At 41.4% G+C, this 27,427-nt stretch overlaps 1 protein-coding gene across 1 annotated transcript in view; it reads right to left on the reverse strand.

The window, feature by feature from the left end:
• The window catches only part of HYDIN (HYDIN axonemal central pair apparatus protein), a 346,192-nt gene that overhangs the window by 122,580 nt on the left and 196,185 nt on the right, over positions 1–27,427 (reverse strand). Inside the window, exons 23-27 of the mRNA XM_057713331.1 lie at positions 7,448–7,585; positions 6,796–6,877; positions 5,028–5,147; positions 4,572–4,781; positions 2,192–2,329 (exon numbers count right to left, since the gene is read on the reverse strand). Coding sequence (XP_057569314.1) covers positions 2,192–2,329; positions 4,572–4,781; positions 5,028–5,147; positions 6,796–6,877; positions 7,448–7,585 — 688 coding nt within the window. The remainder of the gene's footprint in view (positions 1–2,191; positions 2,330–4,571; positions 4,782–5,027; positions 5,148–6,795; positions 6,878–7,447; positions 7,586–27,427) is intronic.

Here is a 27,427-nt window from a genome sequence, read left to right on the forward strand (position 1 = left end):
AAGTGATTAGTGATAAATAAAGAAATTAAAATCCTAGTGAAAGAGTTGAATAACATGTGGAATTTTTGAAATGAAAAATATGATCCTGAAATTAGGAATGCAGAGTAGGGTTAAACAGTAGATTATACTCAATTGAAAAGAAAATTAGTTGACTGAAAGAGCTGAGGTAGTTATCTTGAATTCAGTACAGAGAGATAAATAATAAAGAGATACACACGTGAAATATAGGTTTAGAAACACAGACAGAATGAGAAGGTCCAACATATGTCTAATAGTTGCTGTAGCAGAAAAGGCTGGAGAAAATAGGGGAGAAGAAATACTTGAAGATATAATAAATGAAAGACACAGATCCTCAGAGTGAAGGTTGAGGAAAAAGTATATTTGTGATTACTATGTAATGTATAGAACTGAACCACAGTAAAAACACAACGTACAATACATTGTGAAAGACAGCTAATATGGTACTTTGAAGGACACAAAATTAATACCAAAGAAGAATTCAAAGTAAAAAGCATAAAAGGGAAAGAAGTGGCAATTTAAAATAGAAAAAACACACAGTCCAGGATGAATCCTTAATAGTCATTAAATCTTGTGTGTTAAATAACACAGAAATGAAAATGTATAAAACAAAAATTTATATATTTGTATATACAACTTTTAGTCTTTTATATATAATTTTATATACCCAAACCTTTTATATACCATTCTTAGTGTTAGAAAATTAAACAGAAAAAGGGATACAAGATTCGGATAATTAATAGAGGTTAATTTAATAAAGATTCATCACAATCTGCATTCTATAGCCCAGACAACATTGTTTCCAAACATTCACTGCTATTAAAAATCATTTTAGACCACTAAAATATATTAACAAACTAATAAAAGTAGGAACTGAGAATGTCATACTACCTGGCCATGATACTGAAAAAGTCAGTATTGACTTCACACTAATAAGAGTTTATAAACAACAACAAAAAAACCGCGAGTCATTGGAAATTTAAAAAAGAGAAAAAATACACTTTAAAATTACACTTGTAGATGAAACTACAATTCTAGACACTTAGAAAATAATGAAAATTATAATAGCTGATGTTAAAAATGTATAAAATATGCAACGTTAACTTCCTTTCTTCAATCTATAATTTTCTTTAAAATTATGAGATGGAGCTAAAGGTGTACTCAGGCAAATGTGTACTCACATTTTTTCATTATTAATTAATTAAGAAAGAAAAGTAGGCATTCAACTTAGGAAGAACATAAGAGTAAAATTCAAAAGAATATCTAAGACAAATTGGAAAAAGAAGAATTAAAAGGGATTTGGCTTAACAAACATTAAGATGTATTTTAAAGCTATAATACTTAAAATAGTATAGTATGGCTGTAGATACAGGCAAACAGATCAATGAAGAATAGGGAAACCAGCAATAGACCCAAATATATGTGATAAATTAGGGGAAGAACAGATTATCAACCAAGATGAATCTCTGGATTGTAAGATTATGAACAATTATAATTTCATTCTTTACCCTTTTTCATATCTTTCAATTCTTTCTATAAGTTATGTATTATTTTCATGATGAGAAAAACGACAAAAATTCCTTAAAACTGACAGATTAACATAATACGTACAAGGAACCATCTTCTCCATTTGCTTCTAAAACCAATATGGGAACTTGGTGTACCCCCCAAAAAAAATAAATAAAAAAAAAAATTAAAAAAAAAAAAACAAAACCAATATGGCTCATTGCAGTCTACTGGTGTTTTCACAACTGCTTTTATTTGTTTTAGTCAGAGCAGAGGAGGCCCTCGCCTTCAAGGAATCACAAGGGAAGTGTGAGGACGTAAGTGGAAATAAACTATTCTTATAATCATGCAAAAAAAAAATCCATGGGATTGTATATCTTGTTCACTGTTTAACCCCTGATGCCTGAACAGTTCCTAGCTAATGCAGGACACATTAAATACCTGTTTAATGCATGAATGAAGTGCTTGGACTTATTTATTTTTCCTGGCTCTGAGAGCTTGTTAGTTTTCATTAAAAAAACAAATCACACCCATAATCCTGGCAGTGAATGTTTAGCATAATCTCACACACCTCTGGGGTGTGGCTTGCAGGTGTGGGTTTGGGCTCCTCCCACCATGATCAGGGGGCCATCACTGGGGGGACGGGGCAGGGGGATGGGCTACTTACTGAGAGAGGCTGGATGAGCGGCACTCCTGGCAGAAGGTTGTCTGGTGAAGACCGGGGGTCGGTCAGAACCTTGAACTCAAAGCCAACTTTCCCAGTGTTCTTGAGTGTGATTTCACTCTCTGTGACATGGTCGAACAGCTCGAGAGGAGAAGGAGAAGAGTGACTCCTCTGTCACCCACCCTCTGAGATGCTGCTGTCATCCTGACAAAGGCAGGAAGACAAGCATGCCTCACAGACACGGATTTCGTTCTCCATGAGGTAGATGCTGGCCAATCCACATCTCAGTATCACAACCAGGTGCCTACTGGGCAGGAGGAGCACTAGACCCTGGAGACTGGCTGTCTTAGGTCTTCTAACAACTAATTTAATTTAGTATGGCTATGGGGTGAGCATGTGACCTCCCTGAACCTCTGTTTCACCACAAAGAATTCATATTAGAGGATCTTAAAATAACCTTTTTTACATTAAGAAGATTTGCTTTTTTGGATAAGATTTGAGTTCAGAGTTTTCTAGAATGAATTTTTCTCTTTTTATGGAGAGACATAGGAGTAATAGGCCAGACATATTCTTTTTCCTGAGATTACGTAATAACGTAATTCAGAAGGTCGAATAACTACAGACTGAAGCCACTTTGGGGGTTCTTAGGCCAAACTAGGGCAAGAACTGGCTGCTTCAAAGGAAGCACTCTGAGCTGAGCCAGAAAAAATTGCCCAGAAGACCCTGGAGATAAGGAGTGAAAGAGAATTCTATTTGGTCAATGTAATGCAGAAGGTCTCAATAGGTGTTGAAAGATTTTGATTTTAGGCACAATCTTTAACTTATAAACATACATGCACACACACAGTTCAGTAATAATATTGACTAATAATAATAATAATAATTCAGTAGTTATATAATGGGGGAGTCTAATCCCCATTCAGATTTGGTAGGAGATATGGTATCTGAGTACATAACACAAATTCTAATAGTGAAGAGAAAATGTACAGAAATAGAATTAACTGACAATTATTCCAAAGCAAGATTTAGAAAGTACATTATATTATGGCAAAGACTATACTCAAGTGCCAAAAGAATGTAGTGTAAGAGGAAGATGACAGAGGGATGGAGTTGAGCTGGGTCTTACAGTATGTGTGAGCTTGGAGTGGGCAGCATGGAGGATGAGAGGATAATATAACAGGAAAGATGGAAGCAGGAAGGGCTGGGCTGCATTAGGGCCAGTGGGTAAACCAGCTTGGCCATAAATGAATGAATGGTTTATAATGGGAAATTATGAGAAACAAAATTTAATATGTAAGGAGCATCAGTTAATAGAGGGGCTCAGGATACCCTTATCCAGATAGGGGAACCTGGCTCTGATCCACAGAGTGACTCATGATTGAAGGCCTTCTCTGACCCAGGCACAGTACTGACCAGACACTACTTAAGTAACCATAACTACCTGGTGAAATAGGAATTACTACCCTATTCCCATTTTATAGATGAAGGATACTGAGACGTGGAGAGGTTAGGTGATGTGCCCAAGGTCACAGTCAGTAGGATGTAAGAGGAGGATAACATCCCAGTTCTTATGACTACAAAACAATGCTCTTTTCTCTGTGTTGCTTTCCCAAATGCCACTGGGGTTAATTGTTCAGGGATTGATGGGATGAAAATGCAATTTTAGGAAAATCTATCTAGCAATGATATTTAGATCAGTTATTGATAGAAGCCAGGAATGCACTGTAGTCCCTTGTTTCCATGGGTCTGTGGACCAGCAGTACTGACATCACCTGGGAGCTTGTTAGAAATGCAGATTCTCAGGCTCCAACCTGGACCTACTGAATCAGAATCTGCACTTGAACAAGACTGCCAGATGATTCATATGCACGTCACAGTTTGAGAAGAACTGCTGTAATAATTTAGGCATGGTTTCATGAGATCCTGCAGTGTGATAACCACGGTGGTTATGGGAAAGGAAAACCAACTCAGAGGAACTATGCTTGATGAATTAGCAAACCCTGATGCTGTAAGGATGTGGGGAGATGAAGGATAGAGTGCAGCAGGAAATTCCTTGGAGGTTGTAAACTCAAGGGACTGAGAAGGGAGTAGTCCCGTTGAAAGAAACAAAGAGGGTGGAGAGCGCTTTTGGACTGAGAATAAAGATGCAAATTTTAGTGTCCAACATGCAGAATTTGAGAAGACAGTGAGAAAAGCAAGTGAAAATGTCTGGCAAATGGTTGGCAGTAGGGGGATGATGAGGGTTAGGAAGCAGCTTAGGGATGAAGGATAGGGGTGATGGTGAGACTACGATGACTGGGGTTCCAGGAGAGATGAGAGCATAAGGACTATGACCGATGTTTAAGGCAAACCCAGAGAATCTCCACCTGGTGGCTGGCAATACCTGTAATCCATAGTTAATTTCCTTGGTGTCAAAGGAATAGTTGACCAGGGAGGCCTCTCCCCTTAGTATTATCTCATAGGTGGGCCCTCCTTCCACTTCACACAGAGCTTTAGCCTGTGCAATGATGTCACAGTGTCCATAGAAGGTGAAAGATATCTGGTGGCTACTGTGTGGCTGCAGCACTCCATAGAGGGGCAAAATATCAAACACCTGCAGAGAAAGCCATTCCGTATGAGGGTCTGCAAAGGGCAAGCTGAAGTTCAGCCAGTTTACTGACTGATTCCTGAACTTTACCTTGTTTGATTCCATGAAAGGTTGACTAGCCCAGCTCCCTGAAAATATATGATGATAAGGCAGTGATGGTGCTTGGGCAAATTTAAATTTCTAACTCAGGAAAGGTGCTCAGTAAGAAGAGTCAGTATCATATGACTTTAGGGCCCATGAGGTGTTACTTACTTCTTCTATCCCGATGGAAAACATGGCATCCTGTTCAAAGATCCATGGGGATTCCTGAAACTCCGCCTGGCTCTGGTTTGTATCTACTCTGCCTGTTTCAGCAGAGTTCGTTTTTAATCCCTAGGAATTAGAGGTGTGAGGAAAAACTCGCAAGTATTCATAATTTGCCATCAATGTGCTCCTCCCAAACACTGGCAGAAAAATGAAGTATGTTGTATATACTTTTAAAATAGCACACTTTTTTTCCCCTATGGAGATAACTGGGCAAGTGTCCAAGATGTATGTACCAGGATGTTTATTGCAGCGTTATTTATAGCAGCAAAACTTTGGAAGTAAACTAAATGCCTATCACTAGGGGACCACTTTAAATGAAGAGTGTGTGGTACCATTATCCACGGAGGATGATACAGTGTATGTTTATGGACCAGGGATGATGTGCACAACATATTACTGAATAAAAAAGCAGTTCCAAAAAATTAAGCGATTTCATTTATGTAATATTACATATGCCTATGTATTACACCTGCAAGTGTGAGGGTGTATAAATTCACTCAGAGATCTGCATATGCAAATAAAGATATCTGGGATGTTATTTGCTGAAATTTTTCTATGAATGGTGGGATTTTGAGAATTTTTGCTTTCATTTTTCTGTTTTCTTGACTCTTCCATGACATCTTTAAAATATATATATAAAAAGAAAAGAATTAACATTTAAAAGACCAGTGTTTTATATGCACACACATACTTATTCTAAAAAATGTGGAAAATACAGAAAGCTTCAAAGAAAGAAATACAAATCAATCATTAGATTATTTTGCAGATATATATATATACGTGTGTGTATAGTGTGAGTATATATGCATACATATCTGTATTCTGATTTTTCAGTTAACACTGTAGCATGAGTGACACCTTCCCACATCACTAAATATTCTTTACAAGTATCATTTAAAATACTTTAAAAAACAGAACAGGTAGTATTTTTTACTTAATATATCAGAGATTGCTCCAAATCAGTAAAAAGAGAACTTTCTCATTTTCTAAAAAGGACTTCATAGTATTGCCTTCTGCAGATGTAATTTAGTTTATTCGACCAGTCTCCTATTGGGGGAATTAAGTCGTTTCCAACTTTTCTTGCTTTTACCAACAAACCTGCAGTGTACAGGGAGAGTTACATGTCTTTATGTAAATGTAAAGGTGTATCTGGAGAACAATATTCTAGCAGAGGAACTGTGCATTTTAAATTTTGATACAACTGCCAAATTGCATGTCATAGAGGCTATGCCAATTCATATCCCTACCTACAAAGTGTGAAAACGCTTGCCTTCCTCCACTCTGCCGCTGTTGAGACAAATCCTGTTTTAAAAGGTTGAATATCATCATGGACATACCGTAATTTATTTCCCTAATTTTTTGCTATTTCTAAACTGTTTTGACACACATCTTTGTACATACATCTTTGCATTTCTGATGGTTTCCTTAGGCCATCATTCTAGAAGGAGAATTTAAGAGTACGAATTTCTAAACTCTCTTAACTCCTCTTTGTTTTTACTATGGAAGACAGTTCTCCTTCTGTAGCCTCTGTCTAGGGACTGGGAAGAGCACAAGGTGGCCAAGCTTCGAGGTAACTGCCTTTTCCATCACAGAGAAAATCTACCTGCTGAGATGTCTGGGTTCTCACTGAGGTGTAGGTTCTGTGGGTGTTTGGTTGGGAAGGGACCCAGATAAAGATTTGCAGCCCACCCGCCCCAGGGAAAGGAAACCGTACATCTGAGATGGCCATGATGGGCACGTGCGCTTTTTTGGTTTCTCTTTCTTCAGGCCCAACATCTTCATCCACAAGGACAGTCCTGGGGAGTTTAATGAAATGTGGAGAATTACTCATTCGGCAACCATCACAACACTGAGTCCCAAAGAATAAGTGGGGGTCTCACTCACGGGACACCTTTCTCAAGGGTCAGCTGGTCTGTGTTGTGTTATTCCCTGCTCCCAAACATGCAGTCTAGGGCATCACACTGGTCAGTCTTCCACAGGCCCCAACCCTTCTTTCCTGGGCTGTAAAGCCCTTGTCTGACTTATAGAAAGTTCTCAGAAGCTCTGGCAATTCTTCAGACAACTTGGGTGTGTCCCCAGGGCTGGAACATTTTATTGTGAGAATATAACATTTGGCCAATTGTCATATCCTTTCCTGCTTTCTACACTTGACCTGACCCTGACTGCAGGCCTTGGGCAGATGGAGAGGGCAACAGATTGGAAGGGCTCAGTCCCTCAGGAGGCTATGACCCCCTGAGAGCAGAGATGACTTCCAACTCATTAGACTGCTGGATGAATAAATGGAAGATGAGTTCGAGAATGTAAGTCAATGTAGAGAAAAGAATGCTATTTAAAGAAATCCACTCTGGCTTTGAGTTTGCACTTACTTAACAAAATCACTTAGATCGATCTCGGGGGACTCTGTTGCTGGGACTGCTGCTGAGCTGACAGATGCCAAGGTTACCGGGATGGATTCCACCTGGGACAGGGGGGCACTGTCGGGCCTCCTTGGCCACATCACAAACCTACAAAAGCGGGGGGGGGGGGGGGGGCAGAGTCACAACAGCTGTTGCAAGTCAGTGCCTGGGTGGGCTCTTGGTTTCTAAAGCCAAACTCCAAATCCTAGACCAGGCAGGTCAAGAAGGGACTGTCCTATACCCTCTCCTGGATTTACCTTCTTCGACTCATAACTGAGGTTTCATTTTCTCCAAAAGTCTGCTGACCACCGCCTCCCAGTCTGGGTCTAGCGTCTTTCCTCTGAGAACCCACAGCCCCCAGGTTTCCCCTCTCACACGTGTTTTTCCCCTTCCTGCTAGACTGTGAGCCCCCTGAGGACTTGTATCTAACACGCCATCTAACACAGTGCCTGGCCTGCAGGGGGGCACTTGGGCACGGCTAGGAATGAATGAGTCACCAGGGCTCCTGCTCCCAGATAACCAGAAAGCAGGAAGAGGACGCGAGGCACTCACCCTCGGGTCCTGTTAGTGAGGGCTCAGCCTTTGCGGGACACTGCCTCCCATCGTGTTTGCTCCGGGCACCTTGACTGCTCCACCCTGGTCCTGGCCCTGCCAGTTGGCTTCGCCGCCACTCCAGTTCTCAGGGCAGAGGGCCGAGGGGGAAGTCGGTGACTGTACCCGCTGGTGCCGAAGCCCTCGTATTTCACCGAATGGACATCATAAAGGTCAAAGTGGTGGGGTCACCCCCATTCTTCCTGTTTCCCCAGGGTGCATATGGCTTTTATAGGGACTCCTTCCCCCTCCCCCCCCATCTGAGGCCCCTGATTAATTTCAACCCAATTTCACTTATTCATTCTGGCCCCACATGCTCTCTACTTTTTCTCAGAGGCTCAGCAGAAATGTTATCTATTATATGAAGCTCCCACTACTGTCCTATCTTTCCAATGGAAGAAATTTTTCCTCCCTCTGAAGTTTCGCAGCATTTCACGTGCACGTCTTTTAGGATAATTTCGCTCTCTACCACGTACCTGAGTGCCATTTCCTAAATGGCACTTCAGGAGTTCCACTACCAACTTCATGACTTCTGCTCTGTTGAGTATCACCAAATAAATCTATTTTATTGAGGCATAATTAACATACACAATGTACTCATTTTAAACATACAGGTTGATGAGTTTTTGCAAGTATATACATACACACACACACCAGTGCAATCACTGCCGTATTAATACACAGAACACTTAAAAAGTTTATCATCTTACAAAGTTCCCTTGCGCCCCTACCCAGACAATCAATCCCAGGCTGCAGACAAACACGCGTCTGCTTTCCATCACTATAGATTAAGCTACACCTACAGTTTCATGTAAGTGGAATCCTAAATATGTACTCTCTTGTGTCTGACTTCCTTTGCTCAGCAGAGTGTTTTTGAGAATCCTCTATATTGTAGCAAGGAGCAGTAGTCTCTTCTTTTTTATCCCTGAGCCGTATTCCACAGTATGGATGACTAGTGTGTTTATCCATCTTCTTGATGATGGCTTTTTCCAGCTTTTAATATTGGGTTGGCCAAAAAGTTCGTTCGGCGACAGCTTATGGAAAAACCCGAGCGAACTTTTTGGCCAGCCCACCTCTATGAATAAAGTTGCTTAAGAACAACTGCGTACAAGTCTCCGTGTGGACATATGTTTTCATTCCTCTCAGGTAAATTCCGAGGACGGGAACTGCTGGGTTGTATGGTATATGTATGTTTAACATTATAGGAAACTGCCAGTTTTCCAAAGTGGCTTTACCCCCATGTACACTGCTACCCACAGTGGTGAGAGTGCTGGTTGGCCCACATCCTCACCCACGCTTGGTGTTTTAATGATAGCTATTCACATGAGTATGTGGTGATAGCACACAGTGGTGTTAATCAGTAGCCTTATTTTAAAGGAAAATTTTATATCATTACTATAAATTAAAAACCAGTTTTATCTGCCATATTTAGAAAACTCAATATGATGGGAAAAATGAATGTTATTATTTTCTTGCCTGGTGAAGACTCTGAGCTGACCCCCGCTTGCTCTTTTTAAGAAGAGAGATCCGTTCAGTTTCCCCTTGGGGAAACAATGGGTTAGCACCACCCAAGAACTGTGAGCTCTTGGAGGGCAGGGTCCAAGGTATTCCCTCTTTACAGCTCACATAGCCCAGGGCCGTGTTCACAGGGCATGAGCTCAATATACGTCTGACTGGATGGAGGGATGGATGGATGGATGGTTGAATGAGACCACGTAAGCAGCACGCAGGGTAATCTGGCTATTTGCACTTCCATCTCCACCCCATCCCCACCTGGGATGGCCTCAGGGAAGAGTGGAAAAGCTCTTTTCATCTTCTTCCACAAGCTTCCATTGGGCTTCTTCCAGCTCAGGTATCTCTAGTTGACATTATCTTAGGCTGAAAATCACACCATTCTGGGCAGAGGACACAGGGGCTGGGTGCCGGGAAGTTCATTAAAGATTCCTGAACCTCATCCTTGGGTAAATCCTGATTCGGCAGGTCTCAGGTAGGGCCCAGGAGTTAGATTTTTAACAGTCTTCTGAGGTGATTCTAATATACAGCCAAATTTAGGACCCGCCATGGGTAGGAATGGCCAGAGGACGGCTAAGGGCTGGAGCTGATAATTAATGTGGGGCCTTCACCCAGCCTCTCCAGCTAGGGACAGGGAGGATCAGCAGAGGAGGATTCGGAGCACTTATTAAATCACCCCAGGGCAGCAGAGACACCTGGGGAGACTCTGCCGGATCGCTGCGCCACATAATAGCACTCTCATCCAACATTCGCACCCCCCTGGGATGCTGTGCTGGATGGAAAAAAAAAGCACATGGGGAATATCTGAAGAGGAAAAACACAAAGCTGCAGAGTGTCTGCAGACCTGAGGAAAAACAACACCTCGGCTGACCATGATACCTGGACAACGGGAAGCGAGAGGTCTTTTGGAAACAAATAAAGGAGACCAGTAAAGCAGCCCTGCTGCTAACAGGCGGCAGACGGTGAAACCTTCATCATAATGAAGGCTTTAACGTATCATTAAAACAGAAAACCTGCTCCGGAAGAACTGAAACAGAATGTTGAGAGAGTGTTTTGGATCAGGTTTCATTTTACTGTCAGGAACACATGATTAGTTTCCTGTCATGCTGACCCAAACAGGATTAGGTTCAGTTATTTTTAATAGAGAATGCGTAGCAAACAAGGAAAATCAATATAGCTCCAGTTCCAGAGCTGCCCATGTCAGAGTCACTGGAGGACCCAGGAAAGACACCCTCCCTTGAGCCGTGACAGAACTGCAGGACCGTCAGACACACTGTCCATCAGCCACACTGGTTTGGGCTCAGCAGTTTCCCTTCTCATATTTTATTTTCAATTCTTGGGCAAGGATCAGCATAATCTTCTGCGTTACAAATGAAAAGAAGTCCACCATTCTTGTTTCCTGGTCTCCCCTCCCTGGGAGCAGTGTTGCATCAAAATAAACCCCCAAAGAACAGGCTTGTGTTTCAGTTGATGTTGCCTGTTGTGGTTCAGACCACATTTGGAGAAGGAATGGTGTATGTTGCACATCCGCTGAAGTCTTTGCAGTGCAGCCAAGGTCTCAAAAGCCAGGGGGGCAGGGCGGGGAGCCTTGTAGTGGATGCTTTTAATTTGCTGATTCATTGGACCTGGATTCTGGGAGCACCCATACAGAGGGTGAAAATGGCCACTGGCTGGATTAAAAAGGTCCTGTAGGCGTGTATTGTTTGGCTCATGTGTTGTTTGATGTGTTTTTGAAATTACTGACAGCAGCAGATGCTGTTGGGGCACAGACAAGGTCCCCTTCACCAGGACAAGGTACCCATCCCCCGGGTGCTCTGGGTGTTGGCTGCACCTTTCTCTGGAGCAGTGCCCTGGCTCAGCGGGAGCTGCCTCACCCACCCTGAGCTGCCTGGGAGGCTACGTTTTTCACCCCCTACGGTCTGAGTTACTTGAGTCTCAGCTACTCCGTTGTGTGCCACCGACTTCCACCTCAGCACGGGTGGCCAGTTGGAAGTATTCTGGGACATAATAGAGGGCTAAGGCAGGCTGTCTTCCATGCGTGTATGTCTGCCGTTCGCTTCTCCTGCTCGTGTGGCAGAGCTAGAACGTGCGGAGGGGCAAGGCGCTGAGCCAGTCCCATCTGTTTCGTCTGTCATTTGCTTTCCAGTGTGGGCAGATCAGCAAGTGTCAGACCACAAAGCCGGGCAATAAATATGGAAACATGGCTGGTACTCTGTGTTGGAGCTCAGAGAGGCTTGAGGATGTGCCTACTTTTAACATGATTTAAAGTGATGATTATTACCTGCTCCCTTTAGAAGCAGGAATTGGGGCGCCCATCTAATCTCCTCTGATGTGTCGAGTCAGAGGAAGGAAGGGCGGGAAAGGGGTAGAGACAGAGAGGGGTTTAAGAAAATGAGAGACGCAGAGGGTAGACAGCTGAGAGGAAGAATGCGCGTGTAAAAGACCACCTGATAAGATCTAACATGTAAAGACGTGCGGTTTGCTTAATGTGGCACATGGATTATAAACTTTTCTTTAAGAACTTTTATTGAGACACAGTTAACATACAATAAACTGCATATATTTAGAGTGTACACTTTGGTATCCCAGTCTCCCAATTCACTCCCCTCCAACCCTCCCCGCTTTCCGCACTTGGTGTCCATATGTTTGTTCTCTACATCTGTCTCTATTTCTGCCTTGCAAACCAGTTGATTTGTACCATTTTTCTATACTCCGCATATATGTTAGTATATGATACTTGTTTTTCTCTTTCTGACTCACTTCACTATGTGACAGTCTCTAGGTCCATCTATGTCTCTACAAATGTCCCAGTTTCATTGCTTTTTACAGCTGAGTAATAGTCCATTGTATGTATGTACCACATCTTTTGTATCCATTCATCTGTTGATGGACATTTAGGTTGCTTCCATGTCCTGGCTATTGTAAATAGTGCTGCAATGAACACTGGAGTGCATGTGTCTTTTTGAATTATGGTGTTCTCTGGGTACATGCCCAGCAGTGGGATTGCTGGGTCATATGGTAACTCTATTTTTAGTTTTGCAAGGAACCTCCATACTGTTCTCCATAGTGGCTGTACCAATTTACATTCCCACCAGCAATGCAAGAGCGTTCCCTTTTCTCCACACCCTCTCCAGCATTTAGTTTGTCAATTTTCTGATGATGCCCATTCTAACCAGTGTGAGGTGATACCTCACTGTAGTTCTGATTTGCATTTCTCTAATAATTAGTGATGTTGAGCAGCTTTTCATGTCCCTCTTGGCCACCCGTATGTCTTCTTTGGAGAAATGCCTATTCAGGTCTTCTGCCCATTTTTTTTGATTGGGTTGTTTGTTTTTTTGATATTGAGCTGGATGAACTGTTTATATATTTTGGAGATTAATCTTTTGTCTGTTGATTCATTTGCATATATTTTCTCCCATTCTGAGGGGATTATAAATTAAAAGCAATGGAAATAGGAGGTGTAACTGCAGGAGCAAATATCTCGACGATGAAATATTCGTATTGAATAGCACACAGTCATAGCCTTGAATTGTGGAGACTCACACTGGATCTCCGAACCATGCTAGGAGTGTTGACAGGACACCAGTGGCGGCCGTGGGTCACTTTCTCACTTTGGTATCAAAATAGGGGGAGGGTGGGGAGCAGGAGGCTTGACCCTGAAGGGCCTTGTAAGCCTCACTAAGGAGTTGGCTTTATCCTCAGGAAAACGGAGAGTTTTCCAAAAGGTTTTAAATGGGAAGGTGAAAAATGATCAGAAAGGTCACTTGGGCTGTGGACGGGAGCCTGGATTAGAAGGCCCAGAATGACCAGAACTCTGAACCACGCCGTAAGCAACGATGGAAAACATAACCTAATGGGACTTTTTTCTGTTTTTATATATGATTTTTTGAAAAATAAAAATTAGGAAGCCCACATGGAAAACTGTGTTAGAAATCCAGGTGAAAGACAATTGGCAGCCTTGGTCAAGGAGGTGAAAGCAGAGACGGAGAAGGAGTGGGAAGTTCCAGCGCATATTAGGAGGTGGAATGGCGGGACCATGGCCCTGGGGTGAGGAGCCCGTCCTGACCGATCACAGCCCAAGGTCTATCCCCACTACCGCCGCCTCCCCGGCCTGTCCGTGAGCAAGGCTGAGTGGCTGACCAGACAGAAGGGATGGAAATAGGAGCATAGTGGAGGAGACAGTAGGGGCCACCACAATCACTGGGTCACCTATGTTCCCCCTACATTTGCTCTTTGCGCTTGGCAACCTCCTCTGCCAAAAGCCAGGAGGAAGAGGCGTGTGAAAACAGGAAAAATCAAGTGGCTGGAGGAGGCTCAGCACCTCTCCCGTCCCTGTGGGTGCTGTGTCCCTGTGCTGCCATGCGGGCCTCCCCTGCTGGCCAGCCCGGACTCACTGCTCCTCTAGTCTCCACCACCATCACCGTCACCGTCAACACCGCTGCCATCGCCATCCTCTGCTTCCATCCGGCACCTACACGCTTCCTCACGTGGAAAGCCGCCTGCCTTAGCCCTTTATTACGTCCTGGAATGCTTCCAGCTGGCCACCCGTGCTGAGGTGGAAGTCGGTGGGACATAACTGAGCCGCTGAGACTCAAGCTACTCAGACTGCAGGGGGAGGAAACCATATTTTTAGAGGTTCTCAAAAGGAGTTCCTGTTGGAGCTTCAAGCACAATGGTTCTCACTGCAGCTGTCCATTGGAATCACCTGCGGAACTTTAAGAACAACGTCCTCCAACAGCGACCTCCAAAACTGTAAGAAACAAGTGTTTGCTCTTTTAAGCCACCCAGTTTCTGGTATTTGTTATAGCAGCCCGAACGGACTAAGACAGGCCCTAATAAAGTAACCGCAGCCAACAATTATTCATCACTTCCTCTCTGCCAGGTATTACATTAAGCACTTACTAAGGACTGCCTAGTTAAATCTTCACCACAGCTTGATGAGGTGGGTACTATGATGCCCCGTTGGTCTTAGCCTGGCTCCAGAGCTCATGCTCTTTACGGCTTTACTGGACAGTCTACCTGGTCAACAAGAGAAGGCTTCTCCTTGGTTACTTCATGCTGTGCCATGTCCAAGGCAGTGACTCATAAAGTAGATTTTTTCATATTAAAAGTAATTGGAATCCACCACATTGCAACATACAATGTATTGTCTAGAAGCTTTCTTTGGAAGAAGAGGGACCCATCCTGACTGTATCTAGATATGGAAAAGCAAGACACAATCGATCTTGCCCCTGAAGTGACTTCCTACAAAGAGTTTTGCTGCGAGGTGAGTAGTTGTGCCCAGAATCTACCTTGAAGCTCTCCAGAGGGATTTCCGTGAGAAATGACCACTTCTATAAAAGCTCCAGAAGGTGTCTCCACTGCTACATGCTCTTAGAAAGGCTGCTGAACAGGTGGGGTGCGAAATCCCCCTTATTATCAGCTTCAAAGCTCTTCAGAAATATTTTCAAAACAGGACAGTTTTTAAAGTCAACTTCTTTTAATGTCTGGCCTTCAGTAGATAGAGCTAGCTTTGAGGGGGAGTTTTAATTAATACAAACGTGGATAGGTCAGATCACTATATGAAGCAAGCAGACATCATCCTAACTCAGGTTCAGAAATGCAATGATAACTTTCCACTGATTTCTTTAGAAGCCAGCTTAGTTCACACTGAATATCTAAAAGCCTGATGCCCTCCACTGAATTTTGAGACATTGGGAAGATGCCTTAAAAAGAATGAATCTGTAATAAGGTAACTAGAGTTCTTCTATAATAACAAAAGCAGTGGAAGAAGTTTTATAACACTCAAAATTGAAATGAAAAACAGCCCAATTCATTTCTCTAGGGGGTAACAAATATCTCAGGAAATTGGACTAAACTGAACCACAAACAGAAGCAGACTGTGTGATCCCTCACACGGTGACCACTTTTAAGTTAAATATGAAGAGAGCCAAAGGGCTCCCTCTTCTTGGACTTGAGTCACCTGCAGGCCCGCTGCAAAGACAGGAAGCTCTTTCTCAGGCTTGAGACATGGTGTGCAGCCCTCCCATTAGTCCCAGAGGCTGATTTGATCCCCTGGTCAGATAAATGAGCAGGAGAGGAGATTCTAGATGAATGGGCTGTGGGAGGCCTGGGTGATGGAGGGCCCGGGGGGCTTCCAGGGGCATCCGCATGGAGGATAAGCAGGTCTGCTGGGGGTCGACCTCACACTGTTCTCTTTCATAAGGGGCATCAAATTTACCAATAATGTTATATTTATAACTGGGGTGAGAAGACATGGGTGTTCAATTCATTATTATTTGTGAGCTATGCACATGTGTTATCCACACTTTTGCCTGCATGACGTAATTTCACAATAAAACAAAAGTGGATGTCAAGGAACACTGTGAAGTGAGAAAGGTCCTCAACTGGGTAATGAAATCATTACTGAATTTCCAGAGAGACAGTTTCAGTTAAGTGAGGGGCCAAAAGTCAGCTTAAATTGAATTAGGGAGTGAAAGGGGTGACTCGTGTATTGTTTTCTTCTATTCCCTCATACAGAGATGGTGATTGATACGAGAGGATTAAGAGAAGGGCTTTCTAAGATGTGGAGCACTTGTACTGGGGGCAAAGTTCTAGAGAGCTTGGAGGTAGTAAGAGAGAGGGGAGGTTATTGATGGAGAGAAGCACAGATGGAAAGTCTGGCCTTGAAAAGCGGCAGATGTTGGGGGGGAAGGGGGTGAGATGATGAAAGCGGTAGCCTGAAAAAAAGCAGTCTCTGGTGTGGGCCAGGGGAATCCAGAGGGAAGCAAGCTGCCTAGCAGAGTGTGGTGGGAATCTGGGAGGGAGGAAGGGATGCCTGAGTAAGGGGATGGCTAGGAGCTGAAAAGAAGGACCGATCCAGGAAACAGTTCTGAGGAAAAACGGGTGGGGCGTACTGACCAACTGGGTACCGAGGAGAGAAGCAGAACCGAGGAAAGATGACACAAGACCAGACAGGCTAGGAGGTTGGGCACAGCCTTGGGAACATTCATGATCAACTACCAACGAGTGACACATAGCTTTCCAAAGTGATTGTGTCAGTTTACACGCCCATGAGCAATGTATGTGCTTCTAACCTCCACACCCACATCAACATTTGGTACGGTCGTATTTAATTTTATCTAATCTGGTGGGTGTGCAGTGGTGTCTAGCTGTTGTTGTAATTTCAATTTTCAAGATTACTAATGAGATGGAACACCCTTTTATATCCTTAGTGGCCATTCATATTTCCTCTTCTGTAAAATAACTGCTTGTTTCCTCTCATTTAAGAATTGAATTATGTTTTTTTCCTTCAAAGGCATAATTTCTATATTATGTACTCTAATAATTTGAAGGTAATGTGTATGCTGAGAGCTTCTTCCAGTTTGTGACTTGTCTTTTAATTCTTTTTATGGTGTCTTTTCATGAATAAACGTTCTCAAATTTAAGGCAGAAATTATGAATAGTTTCTTTATGGTTTTGTGCTTTTTGTTATCTTGTTAAAGAAATTCCTCCTTATTTGGAGGTCATCAAGGCATCATCCTACATTTTCTTCACATTTAAAAATTTGACCTTCTCATTTATATCTTTAACCCATAAGGAATTAATTTTTTGTATAGTGTGAGTTTAGGGATCTACTTAGGCGTTTTTCCCCCTCTCTACAGACACTGGATTGTCCCTAGATCATTTACTGAATATGTCATTCCTTCTCCTTTGTTTTACAGTTTCAACTCTGTTATGCTTCCATACATGTATGGGTCTGTTTCTGGACTCTGTTCTGTTCTTTTGTCCATTTGCCTATCTGTGCACCAATACCACACTTTGAACATTATTATATTTTCATAACAGTATGATATCCAGTAGAGAAAGACCTCCCAGTGTGGAGGGGCTTGGCTAGTCTCATCCCTTTGCTCTTTCATATATAGTTTAGAATCAGCCTGTTGGGATTTTGATTAGAAGTGCATAGATAACGTGGGGGAGAAATAACGTCTTTAACAAGTTGAGTCTTTTAAACCAAAGAACATTGTATATCTCACTTTTACTTAGGTTTTTTTTTAATGATTTTTAATAAAATTGATTTATATATATTTTTGCAGTTTTTTGTTAGATTTATTCCTAAGTACATTTAAAAATTTGCATTCTCTTTTTTATTTGTTGCTGCTATGCAGAAATGCAATTGGCTTTTACAACTCATACCCATTCATCAACCTCACAATTCTTTTGCTAATTCCAATAATTTGTTTGCAGATTATTTTGAGTTTTCTATATAGATAATCATAACATGGCAGTTTCATTTCTTCTTTCCAAATATAGTCCCTTTTACTTATTTTTGTATCTTCCTGCACTGGCTAGGCTCTTTAGTAAATTGTTGAATAGAAATGCAACTCTGTCTTGTTTGTGATTTATTTTTTTTATTTTTTTAATTTTTTTTGGGGGTACACCAGGTTCAATCATCTGTTTTTATACAGATATCCCCGTATTCCCTCCCTTCCTTGACTCCCCCACCTCGAGTCCCCCCCACCCTCCCTGCCCCAGTCCTCTAAGGCATCTTCCATCCTCGAGTTGGACTCCCTTTGTTATACAACTTCCCACTGACTATTTTACAGTTGGTAGTATATATATGTCTGTGCTACTCTCTCGCTTCGTCTCAGTTTCCCCTAAACCCCCCGCCCCCTCCCATACCTCGAGTTCTCCAGTCCATTCTCTGTATCTGCTTCCTTGTTCTTGTCACTGAGTTCATCAGTACCATTTTTAGATTCCGTATATGTGAGTTAGCATACAATATTTGTCCTTCTCTTTCTGACTTACTTCACTATGTATGACAGATTGTAGTTCTATCCACCTCATTACATATAGCTCCATCTCGTCCCTTTTTATAGCTGAGTAATATTCCATTGTATATATATGCCACATCTTCTGTATCCATTCATTTGTTGATGGGCATTTAGGTTGCTTCCATGTCCTGGCTATTGTAAAGAGTGCTGCAGTAAACATTATGGTACACGTTTCTTTTTGGATTATGGTTTTCTTTGGGTATATGCCCAGGAGTGGGATTACTGGATCATATGGTAGTTCTATTTGTAGTTTTTGAAGGAACCTCCAAATTGTTTTCCATAGTGGCTGTACCAACTTACAGTCCCACCAACAGTGCAGGAGAGTTCCCTTTTCTCCACACCCTCTCCAACATTTGTGGTTTCCAGACTTTGTGATGATGGCCATTCTGACTGGTGTGAGGTGATACCTCATTGTGGCTTTGACTTGCATTTCTCTGATGATGAGTGATGTTGAGCATCTTTTCATGTGTGTGTTGGCCATCTGTATGTCTTCTTTGGAGAAATGTCTATTTAGGTCTTCTGCCCATTTGTGGTTGTTTGTGATTTTAAAGAAAACAATTTTATCATTTTATTGTTTTCTCAAGTTCTCCTTGATTGAGTTGAGGAATTTTTCCATGAACAGTTGTTTAGCTTTATGAAATGTTTTTTCCTTAATCTATTGAGATGACCATATGTTTTTTTTCTTTAATGTGGTAATGTGGTAAATTAAATGATTAGATTTTCTTATCTTGAACCAACCTTGCATTCTTGGCATAAGCCCAACTTGGTCATGATATTCCATCTTTTTATCCTTTGCTGGATTCAGTTTGCTAATATTTTGGTGGATATTTTGTATTCATATTTTTAAATTAATGAGTGAGGATGAAATGAAATATTTATGTCTCTGACCTGGCTGACTTGGTTTTGGCTAGATTAGTTTCAAAAAATGAGTTGAGTAATATTTTCTCTTTTATTTCTCAAAAGAGTTGTGCAAGATTGCAAAGGAAACGACAAAATGAAAAGACAACCTACTGAATGGGAGAAAAATATCTGCAAGTGATATCACCAATAAGTGGTTAATATACAAAATATATAAACAGCTCATACAACTCAACATCAAACAAACAAACAACCTGATTTTAAAATGCATAGAATACTTGAATAGACATTTTCCCCAAAAGGCCGTGCAGGTGGCCAACAGGCACGTGAAAAGATGCTCAACATCACTAATCATCAGAGAAATGCAAATCAAAACCACAATGAGGTATCACCTCACACCAGTCAGAATGGCCATCATCAAAAAGAACACAAAAAACAAATGTTGGAAAGGATCTGAAGAAAAGGGAATCCCCAAACACTGTTGGTGGGAACATAAACTGGAGCAGCCACTGTGAAAAACGGTATGGAGGTTTCTCAAGAAACTAAAAATAAAACTATCATATGACCCAGCAATTCCATTTTTGGGTATATATCAGAAAAAACCAAAACCATTAATTTGAAAAGATAAATGCACCCCAATGTTCAGAGCAGCATTATTTATGATTCCCAAGATATGGAAGCAACCTAAGTGTCCATCAACAGACGAATGATAAAGAAGATGTGGTACATGTATACAATGGAACACTACTCAGCCATAAAAAAAAAGGAAATTTTGCCATTTGCAACAACATGGATGGACTTGGAGGACATTATCCTAAGTGAAGTAAGTCACACAGAGAAAGACAAATACTGTATGATATCACATATGTGGAATTAAAAAATACAGCAAACTAGTGAATGTAACAAAAAAGAAACAGACAAAGATGTCGAGAACAAACTTGTGGTTATCATTGGGAAGAGGGAGGAGGGGAGGGGCAATATTGGGGTAGGGGATTAAGAGGTAGAAACTATTATGTATAAAATAAGCTACAAGAATATATATTGTACAAGATGGAAAATAGAGCTAATATTTTTATAGCTAATATTTTATAATAACTATAAATGGAGTATGACCTTTAAAATTGTGAATCACTATATTATACACCTGTACTTAATATCATACATCAACTCTAAATCAATAAAAAAATAAGCAATATAAAGCAGAATTTGGGCGAGTTTGGAATTATTTGTTCCTTGAATGCTTGGAAAAGCTTGCCTTTGTCTATGAGGACTGGTGTTTTATTATAGAAAGACTTGAAACTATTCAATTTCTTCAATGTTTAAAAGACCATTTGGATTTCTTTTTTTTTAAAGTTAGTTTTGATTAAGTTGTATTTTCCAAAGAATTTATTCATTTTATCCAATTTTTCAAATTTTTGCTGTTATGTTACTCATGAAAATTTTATCCTTTTAATATCTGCTGCAACTGTAGTTATGTCACTTGTGTATTCTTAGTAACAGCTGTCTTTTATTTTCTTTATCAGTCTTGCCTGAATTTGTCAATTTTATTAATAGTCTCTTCAAATGGCCAACTCCTGGCTTTGTTGATGCTTTGCATTTTATTTAATTTTCCCTTTCATTAGTTTCTGTTCATACATTCAGTATTTCCTTCTGTCTATTCTCTTTGGCTTTACTTGTTTACTTACTCAACTTTTATAGCTATGAATATTCAACTCAATTTTCAGCCTCCTTTCTTTTGTAACATAAGCATCTAAAGTAGAGTCTGTCAATGGTAGCAATATTTTGAATAGATAATTCTTTGTTTTGGGGGGCTGTCCTGTGTATTGAAAAATACTTAGCATCCCTGACCTCTACCCACTGGATGCCAGTAGCTCCCCCTGGTTAAGATGCTGATGCCAATAATAATAATGATGATGATGATGATGTTTCCAGACATTGCCAAATGTCCCCTGGGGGGCAAAATTGCCTTCAGTTGCGAACCACTGATTTAAGACTACAGATTTTCATTTAAGTCCACTTTAGCTTCTGCTGAGAAAACTGGACAGCTACACGTAAAAGAATGAAAATAGAACATTCTGTAACACCACACATAAAAAATAAATTCAAAATGGATCAAAGACCTAAATGTGAGGCTGGACACTATAAAACTCTTAAAAGAAAACATAGGCAGAATACTCTTTGACATAAATTGCAGCAAGATCTTTTATGATCTGTCTCCTAGAGTAATGAAAATAAAAACAAAAATAAACAAATGGGACCTAATGAAACTTAAAAGCTTCTGCATTCAAAGGAAACCATAAACAAAACGAGAAGACAACCCTCAGAATGGGAGAAAATATTTGCAAATGAAGCGACCAACAAGGGATTAACCTCCAAAATTTACAAACAAGTCATGCAGCTCTACGTCAAAAAAAAAAAAACAAACAACCCAATCAAGAAATGGGGAGATCTAAACAGACATTTATCTGAAGAAGACATAGAGATGGCCAAAAAACACATGAAAAGATGCTCAATATCACTCATTATCAGAGAAATGCAAATCAAAACTACAATGAGGTATCACTTCACACCAGCCAGAATGGCCATCATCAAAAAATCTACAAACAATAAATGCTGGAGAGGGTGTGGAGAAAAGAGGACCCTTCTACACTGTTGGTGGCAATGTAAACTGGTACAACCACAATGGAGAAAGGTATGGAGGTTACTTAAAAAACTAACAATAGAATCACCATATGATCCAGCAATCCCACTCATGGGCATATAACCTGAGAAAACCATACTTAGAAAAGATACATGCACCCCCAATGTTCATTGCAGCTCTATTTACAATAGCCAAGACATGGAAGCAACCTAAATGTTCACTGACAGAGGAATGGATAAAGAAGATGTGGTACATATATGCAATGGAATACTACTCAGCCATAAGAAAGAATGAATAATGCCATTTACAGCAACATGGATGGACCTGGAGGTTATTATACTAAGTGAAGTCAGTCAGACAGAGAAAGACAAATATCATATGGTATCACTCCTATGTGGAATCTAATTTGAAAAAAATGATACAAATGAACTTATTTACAAAACAGAAACAGACTTACAGATATCGAAAAACAAACTTATGCTTACCAAGTTACTTAAGGAGAAGCATGGCGGAGAGGGATAAATCAGAAACTTGGGATTAACACACACACGCTACTATGTATAAGATAGATAACCAACAAGGACCTACTGTATAGCATGGGGAACTCTATTCAATATTCTGTGATAATGTATATGAGAAAAAAATATCTGAAAATAATGAACATATGTATACATGTAACTGATTCACTTTGCTGTACACCTGAAACCAACGCAACATTATGTCAACTATAATCCAATAAAATTTTTATAAAGTCCACTTTAGCTTCATTTTCACTGTTTTTTTTATCACCACCCAATCTATTTCCTAATTTTCATTATGATTTTTTTCACCCATAGGTTATTCAGAAGTGTATTTTAAAATGTCTAAGCCTATGTTCTTATTTACTTGTTTGTTTTTAAATACATACTTGCTGATTTCAAACATAACAGATTTGTTGAGATTTGCTTTAAGCCCTAGTACATGGTAATTTTTCATAAATGTTCCACAGCGCTGGAAGAGTTTTTTCTTAGTGGGATGTTTCACATATATCAATTCTATTGAGACTGCTAATTGTGTTCAAATTGTCTGTAGGAGAACTGTCCCATAGAACGTTCTGCAGTGATGGAAATGTTCTATATCTGTGCTGTTCAATACAATAGCCATTATCCACATACGGTTATTGGGCTTGAAATGTGGTTAGTGTAACTAAGGAACTGTACTTTTAATTTAAAAATTTTTTAAAAATTTAAATAGCTTTATGAGGCTTGGTGGCTACTGCATGAGGCAATGCAAGCTATATGTCTTGCTGATTTTCTGTCTGCTTGAGAGAGTGATATTAAAGATAGTGGATTTGTCTATTTCTGCTTGTGGTCTTATGAGTATTTGCTTTATGTATTTTGAAGTTATGTTCTGAGATGTATGAACTTTAGAATTATTATATCTTTCTGCTGAGTGGAACTTTTTAAATGACCTAGTAACCTTCTTGGTCTCTGGTAATGCTTTTTTGTTAAAGTCTATTTTTACGGTTACCAGTGAGAAAAGGGGGTGGGGGAAGAGATAAATTGGGAGATTGGGATTCACATATACACACTACTATATATAAAATAGATAACTAATAAGGACCTATTGTATAGCACAGGCAACTCTACTGAATATTCTGTAATAACCTATATAGGAAAAGAATCTAAAAAACAGAATGGATAGATGTATATGTATAACAGATTCACTTTGCTGTACAGCAGAAACTAACACAACATTGTAAACCAACTATACTCCAATAAAATTTTTTAAACAATGAAAAAAATCGTCTAGTTTAACTGATGTTTCATAGCTTCCTCAGAACTCCCTTCAGTTTATGCCTGTTTTATCTTTTTCCATCCTTTTACGTGACTGTGTCCTTATTTTTCAGATATCTCTTTTTAAAATAATTGTGAGTAAATTCCAGAAGCATAATAATTTTCTTAGCTAGCTTTATTTACATTGATTTTAATTACTGATACATTTGGATTTATTTTATCATTTTATTTTGTAATTTTATTTATTTCTCTGTATCTTTTCTCATGTTACCCCTTCCCGTAATTTTTGATTTACTTTGGATTGACTGTATTTTTCCCCTTCACTTTTTTTTTCTTCTTCTAGATATATACTTTCATTTCTTTTAATTAAACTTATCAATGTCTAAAGTTTACCTTTTCTCTCTTCTGGAACAACTCAAAGACATAAAATGTTTAATTTCCTCCCTTCCATACTGTATAGTAGTTCAGTCCCATATTGATATTATATTAATCCCCCAGATTGTACATTATTATTATTTTATGAAGTTAATGGTAGTTTAAGTTTACCCATAATGTACCATTTTCTTAGTTCAGAAATCCTGCTTGCATCTTAGACACTGTCTGAGATAATTGTCCTTCTTCCTTAAGTATACCCAGTAGAAGTGCCTGTAATGAGTCAGCTCCTCCTTTAACAGGTCTGCTGATAACGACCTCTTGCAGCTCCTGTTGGTCTAAGGACTATTGTTTCTGTTGACTCTGGTCCATGGTAGCCTATGTCACTCTCTCACTTTAAACCCTTCCCCGGCTTTTCACTACATTTTGAAAAAAATCAGACTCCTCAGCATGGCCTATAACACCCGACCTGACCTGGCTCTGCAGAATTGTCCAGTCATATTGCTACCACTTCCCTGACTCATGGGCTTCTGATACCATGACCGTTTTACTCTTCAAATGTTTACTCATATATTTACTGATTTAAATTTTTTAAGTTAAAGACTATTTTGGGCTGAATCGGTCCCCCTTGAAATACTATGTTGAAGTTCTAACCCCCAGTACTTTTGCCCTGCTGCTCAGGGAGTATTCTTAGATCAACTGCCCCTCAACCCTCAGCCATACATGACTCAGAAGAGCAGGTCACATAACACCCTGAGTTGGTAAGGGAGGCCACAGAGGTTCTGGTTAAGACTCTCACCCCTTGTGCCTTCGGGCCTCTGCTCCCTTTCTTGATCTCATCTAGACTAATCCTTTAGGCGTGCTGTCTACTTCCTGCCAGCATCAGCTTATGGTGATTTGTTACAGCAGCAATAGGAAACTAATACAGGCGAGGGGGATAGGCCCTGTTTGCACTGGATTCATCCTTTGGGCTGTGAAATTGTCATTCTGGCTCAAGTACAAGTAGGGAGAGAGTTAGGGAAGAAAGGGGGTGGGAGGGGCATACGAGCCTGACCTGGCACTCTGCCCGAGGCCAGCTGTGGCCACTTCTGCTCCTTCTTTTGACCCTTTTCGCTCCCTCACTTTCCCTCTAGCCCCCAGGCCCCATGCTCACTTTTGTCTCTTATCCAAACTTCTCTGGGAGGTGGAAAAGAAAAAAATACGACTGCAGAAGCTTGAAGGATTCTGAGAGGTGCAGGGCCTGGGGGGAAGAGGGATATTTATGGAAGGGACAGAAGCTCAAGCCAGCAAGAGACACCTGCGGCCCTCAGAGCCTGTGAGGCCTCTCTGTGTCCTGAAACGGCTTCTGGTGGATTGCAGGAGAAGATGTCTCCAAGCCACCCCTGGGATCCTGCTTCTCAAATAGGTTCTGTATTAGCATTACAGCGGTGCCAATCCACTCAATTTCCTCAGTAAAGGAGTGGCCGAAACACCTGACACTTACTGAGCATCTACTATGTGACAGGCACAGATCCAAGAGCTCTGCAGTAGGAGCTGAGTCAATCCTCACCACGTCCATAGGTGGGAGGTGCCGTTATAATCGCCCTCATTTCAGATGAGTAAGTCAAGGCTCAGGGACCCTCAGCCATCCACCAAGGTCACGTGGGGCAGGTGGCTGAGCGGGAGGCTGCCTTAGAGGCCAGGTTCTTAGCACACTGAGCAGCCCCGTAAGGCTGGGGTGCAAGGATGCCCAGTGCCTGCCCCATGGGATTCAATAAAATTATTTTTGTTTTGAAAAAAAAATAAAGAATCATATTTTCCCCCTAAACATTTTTGTTTTCTTGGTTGGGCCCTTGGGCAAAGCAAGGGCCTGTCCTTGATCATGGGTGTGAGCTCACCTAGCTGCAGGGAGGAGTGGTGGGGGGACAGGGGCCACTCGGGCTGGTCCTCCTGACCACACACGACTGTGGCCTGTGAAGGCCTGGCTTCAGTCTTGATGAGTGCAGCCTGGTACAGGAAAGGGATTTTCTATCCTTCAGAAGGAAAAGGGTCCTAGGACACCATCATCTTAGTGCCTAAGGACTCTATGGTTCCAACACAATAGGATTCTGGGAAGCGCTTCACTTAGCAGCACTTGGTGGGAAGGAATGGAGAGGAAGGGACCCTTTGAGACCTGAAAACGGCCATCAATTTCAGGTTTTTCTTCCATGTGTCATCTCGGAGACACATGCACTTTACAAACACTTAGTGCTCACGACAGCTCTTTTCGGTTTCTGCAGTATCCCCATTTTACAGGCAAGTAACCCAGGGCACAGGGTCACATGTTTAGGAGGACAGAGCTGGGATTCTAACAGCCATGTCTGATTCCACAGCCCAGGACCTCAACTACCACTGATACAGTGTCTTAAAAAAGTTCCCCTTTGAAGGCAAGAGAAAGTGAGGGGTGATGAAGAGACAGACGGAAGCATCCAGGCGATGAGATCCCTCCACCGCCCTTCCAGCCCTTCCACCCTCCTCTTCCAATCACAATATTGGACAAGTGACGCTCATCAGAGAAAAATCAGCATGAGAACAACACACGTTCCTTGGCCATCAGGCTGGGCTCCCTTAGGCTCTTGTATTTGATTTATTTATAATCTGATTTGGAAGCGAAAAGGCAAAGCTGTCCTTGGGGACCACGTGGCGCACATGCTTGACGTTCTACCATCGCCTCAGCTTGCGGCTCTGAGTCTGGGCACAGACGCCAGCTGAGCCTGCATCTGCTTGGTTCTCTCTGGTCTCTTAAAAGCAGAGCCCGGTTTGACTGTGGGCTTCCCTGTGCTCCCCTTTCACACAGATGCCATGAAGCATCATGTTCTTATCTGGCTGGGCAGTCAGGCTGAAGAAAGGGTACGTTCCTGCAGTGCTGGCCGCGACGGCAGCCGTGCCCAGCCCTGATGTGTCACCCCAGCTCCCTCGCTACGTGCATATGCGTGAACGCCTGGACTCTCATCTACCAAAGTCAGTCTAGAAGCCCGTCATGCACATGGACTCGTGTGGATGCGCAGGTTTCTAAGGCAATGACTGGCTTACCTAACATGCTTGCCCACCTCACTTCTTTCTTTGTTCTTAACGTGTGACATGAGGCCCAACGTGAAAACAAAAATACGCTCAAACAAGAGAGATGCTTTGAACGTCTGGGTCAGAATTGCCTACAAAATCACACACACGTACCCCCCCACATGTGCACTCACTCCCAAATGCACAGACACACGCACGCACACATGCGTGTACAGACACACTCCCACGTGTGTGATGTATGTGTGTTGTGACAGGTAGCAATGTTGAGAGTGCCCAGGCCTCCTCATATCCTGCCTAATAAAAGAAAAAAGAAAATCCCCTTTTATGCTTGTGTTTCTTTCACTAATTG

The sequence above is a fragment of the Hippopotamus amphibius genome, chromosome 16, assembly GCF_030028045.1.
Source record: "Hippopotamus amphibius kiboko isolate mHipAmp2 chromosome 16, mHipAmp2.hap2, whole genome shotgun sequence".
In the NCBI taxonomy this organism is placed as follows: Eukaryota; Metazoa; Chordata; class Mammalia; order Artiodactyla; family Hippopotamidae; genus Hippopotamus; species Hippopotamus amphibius.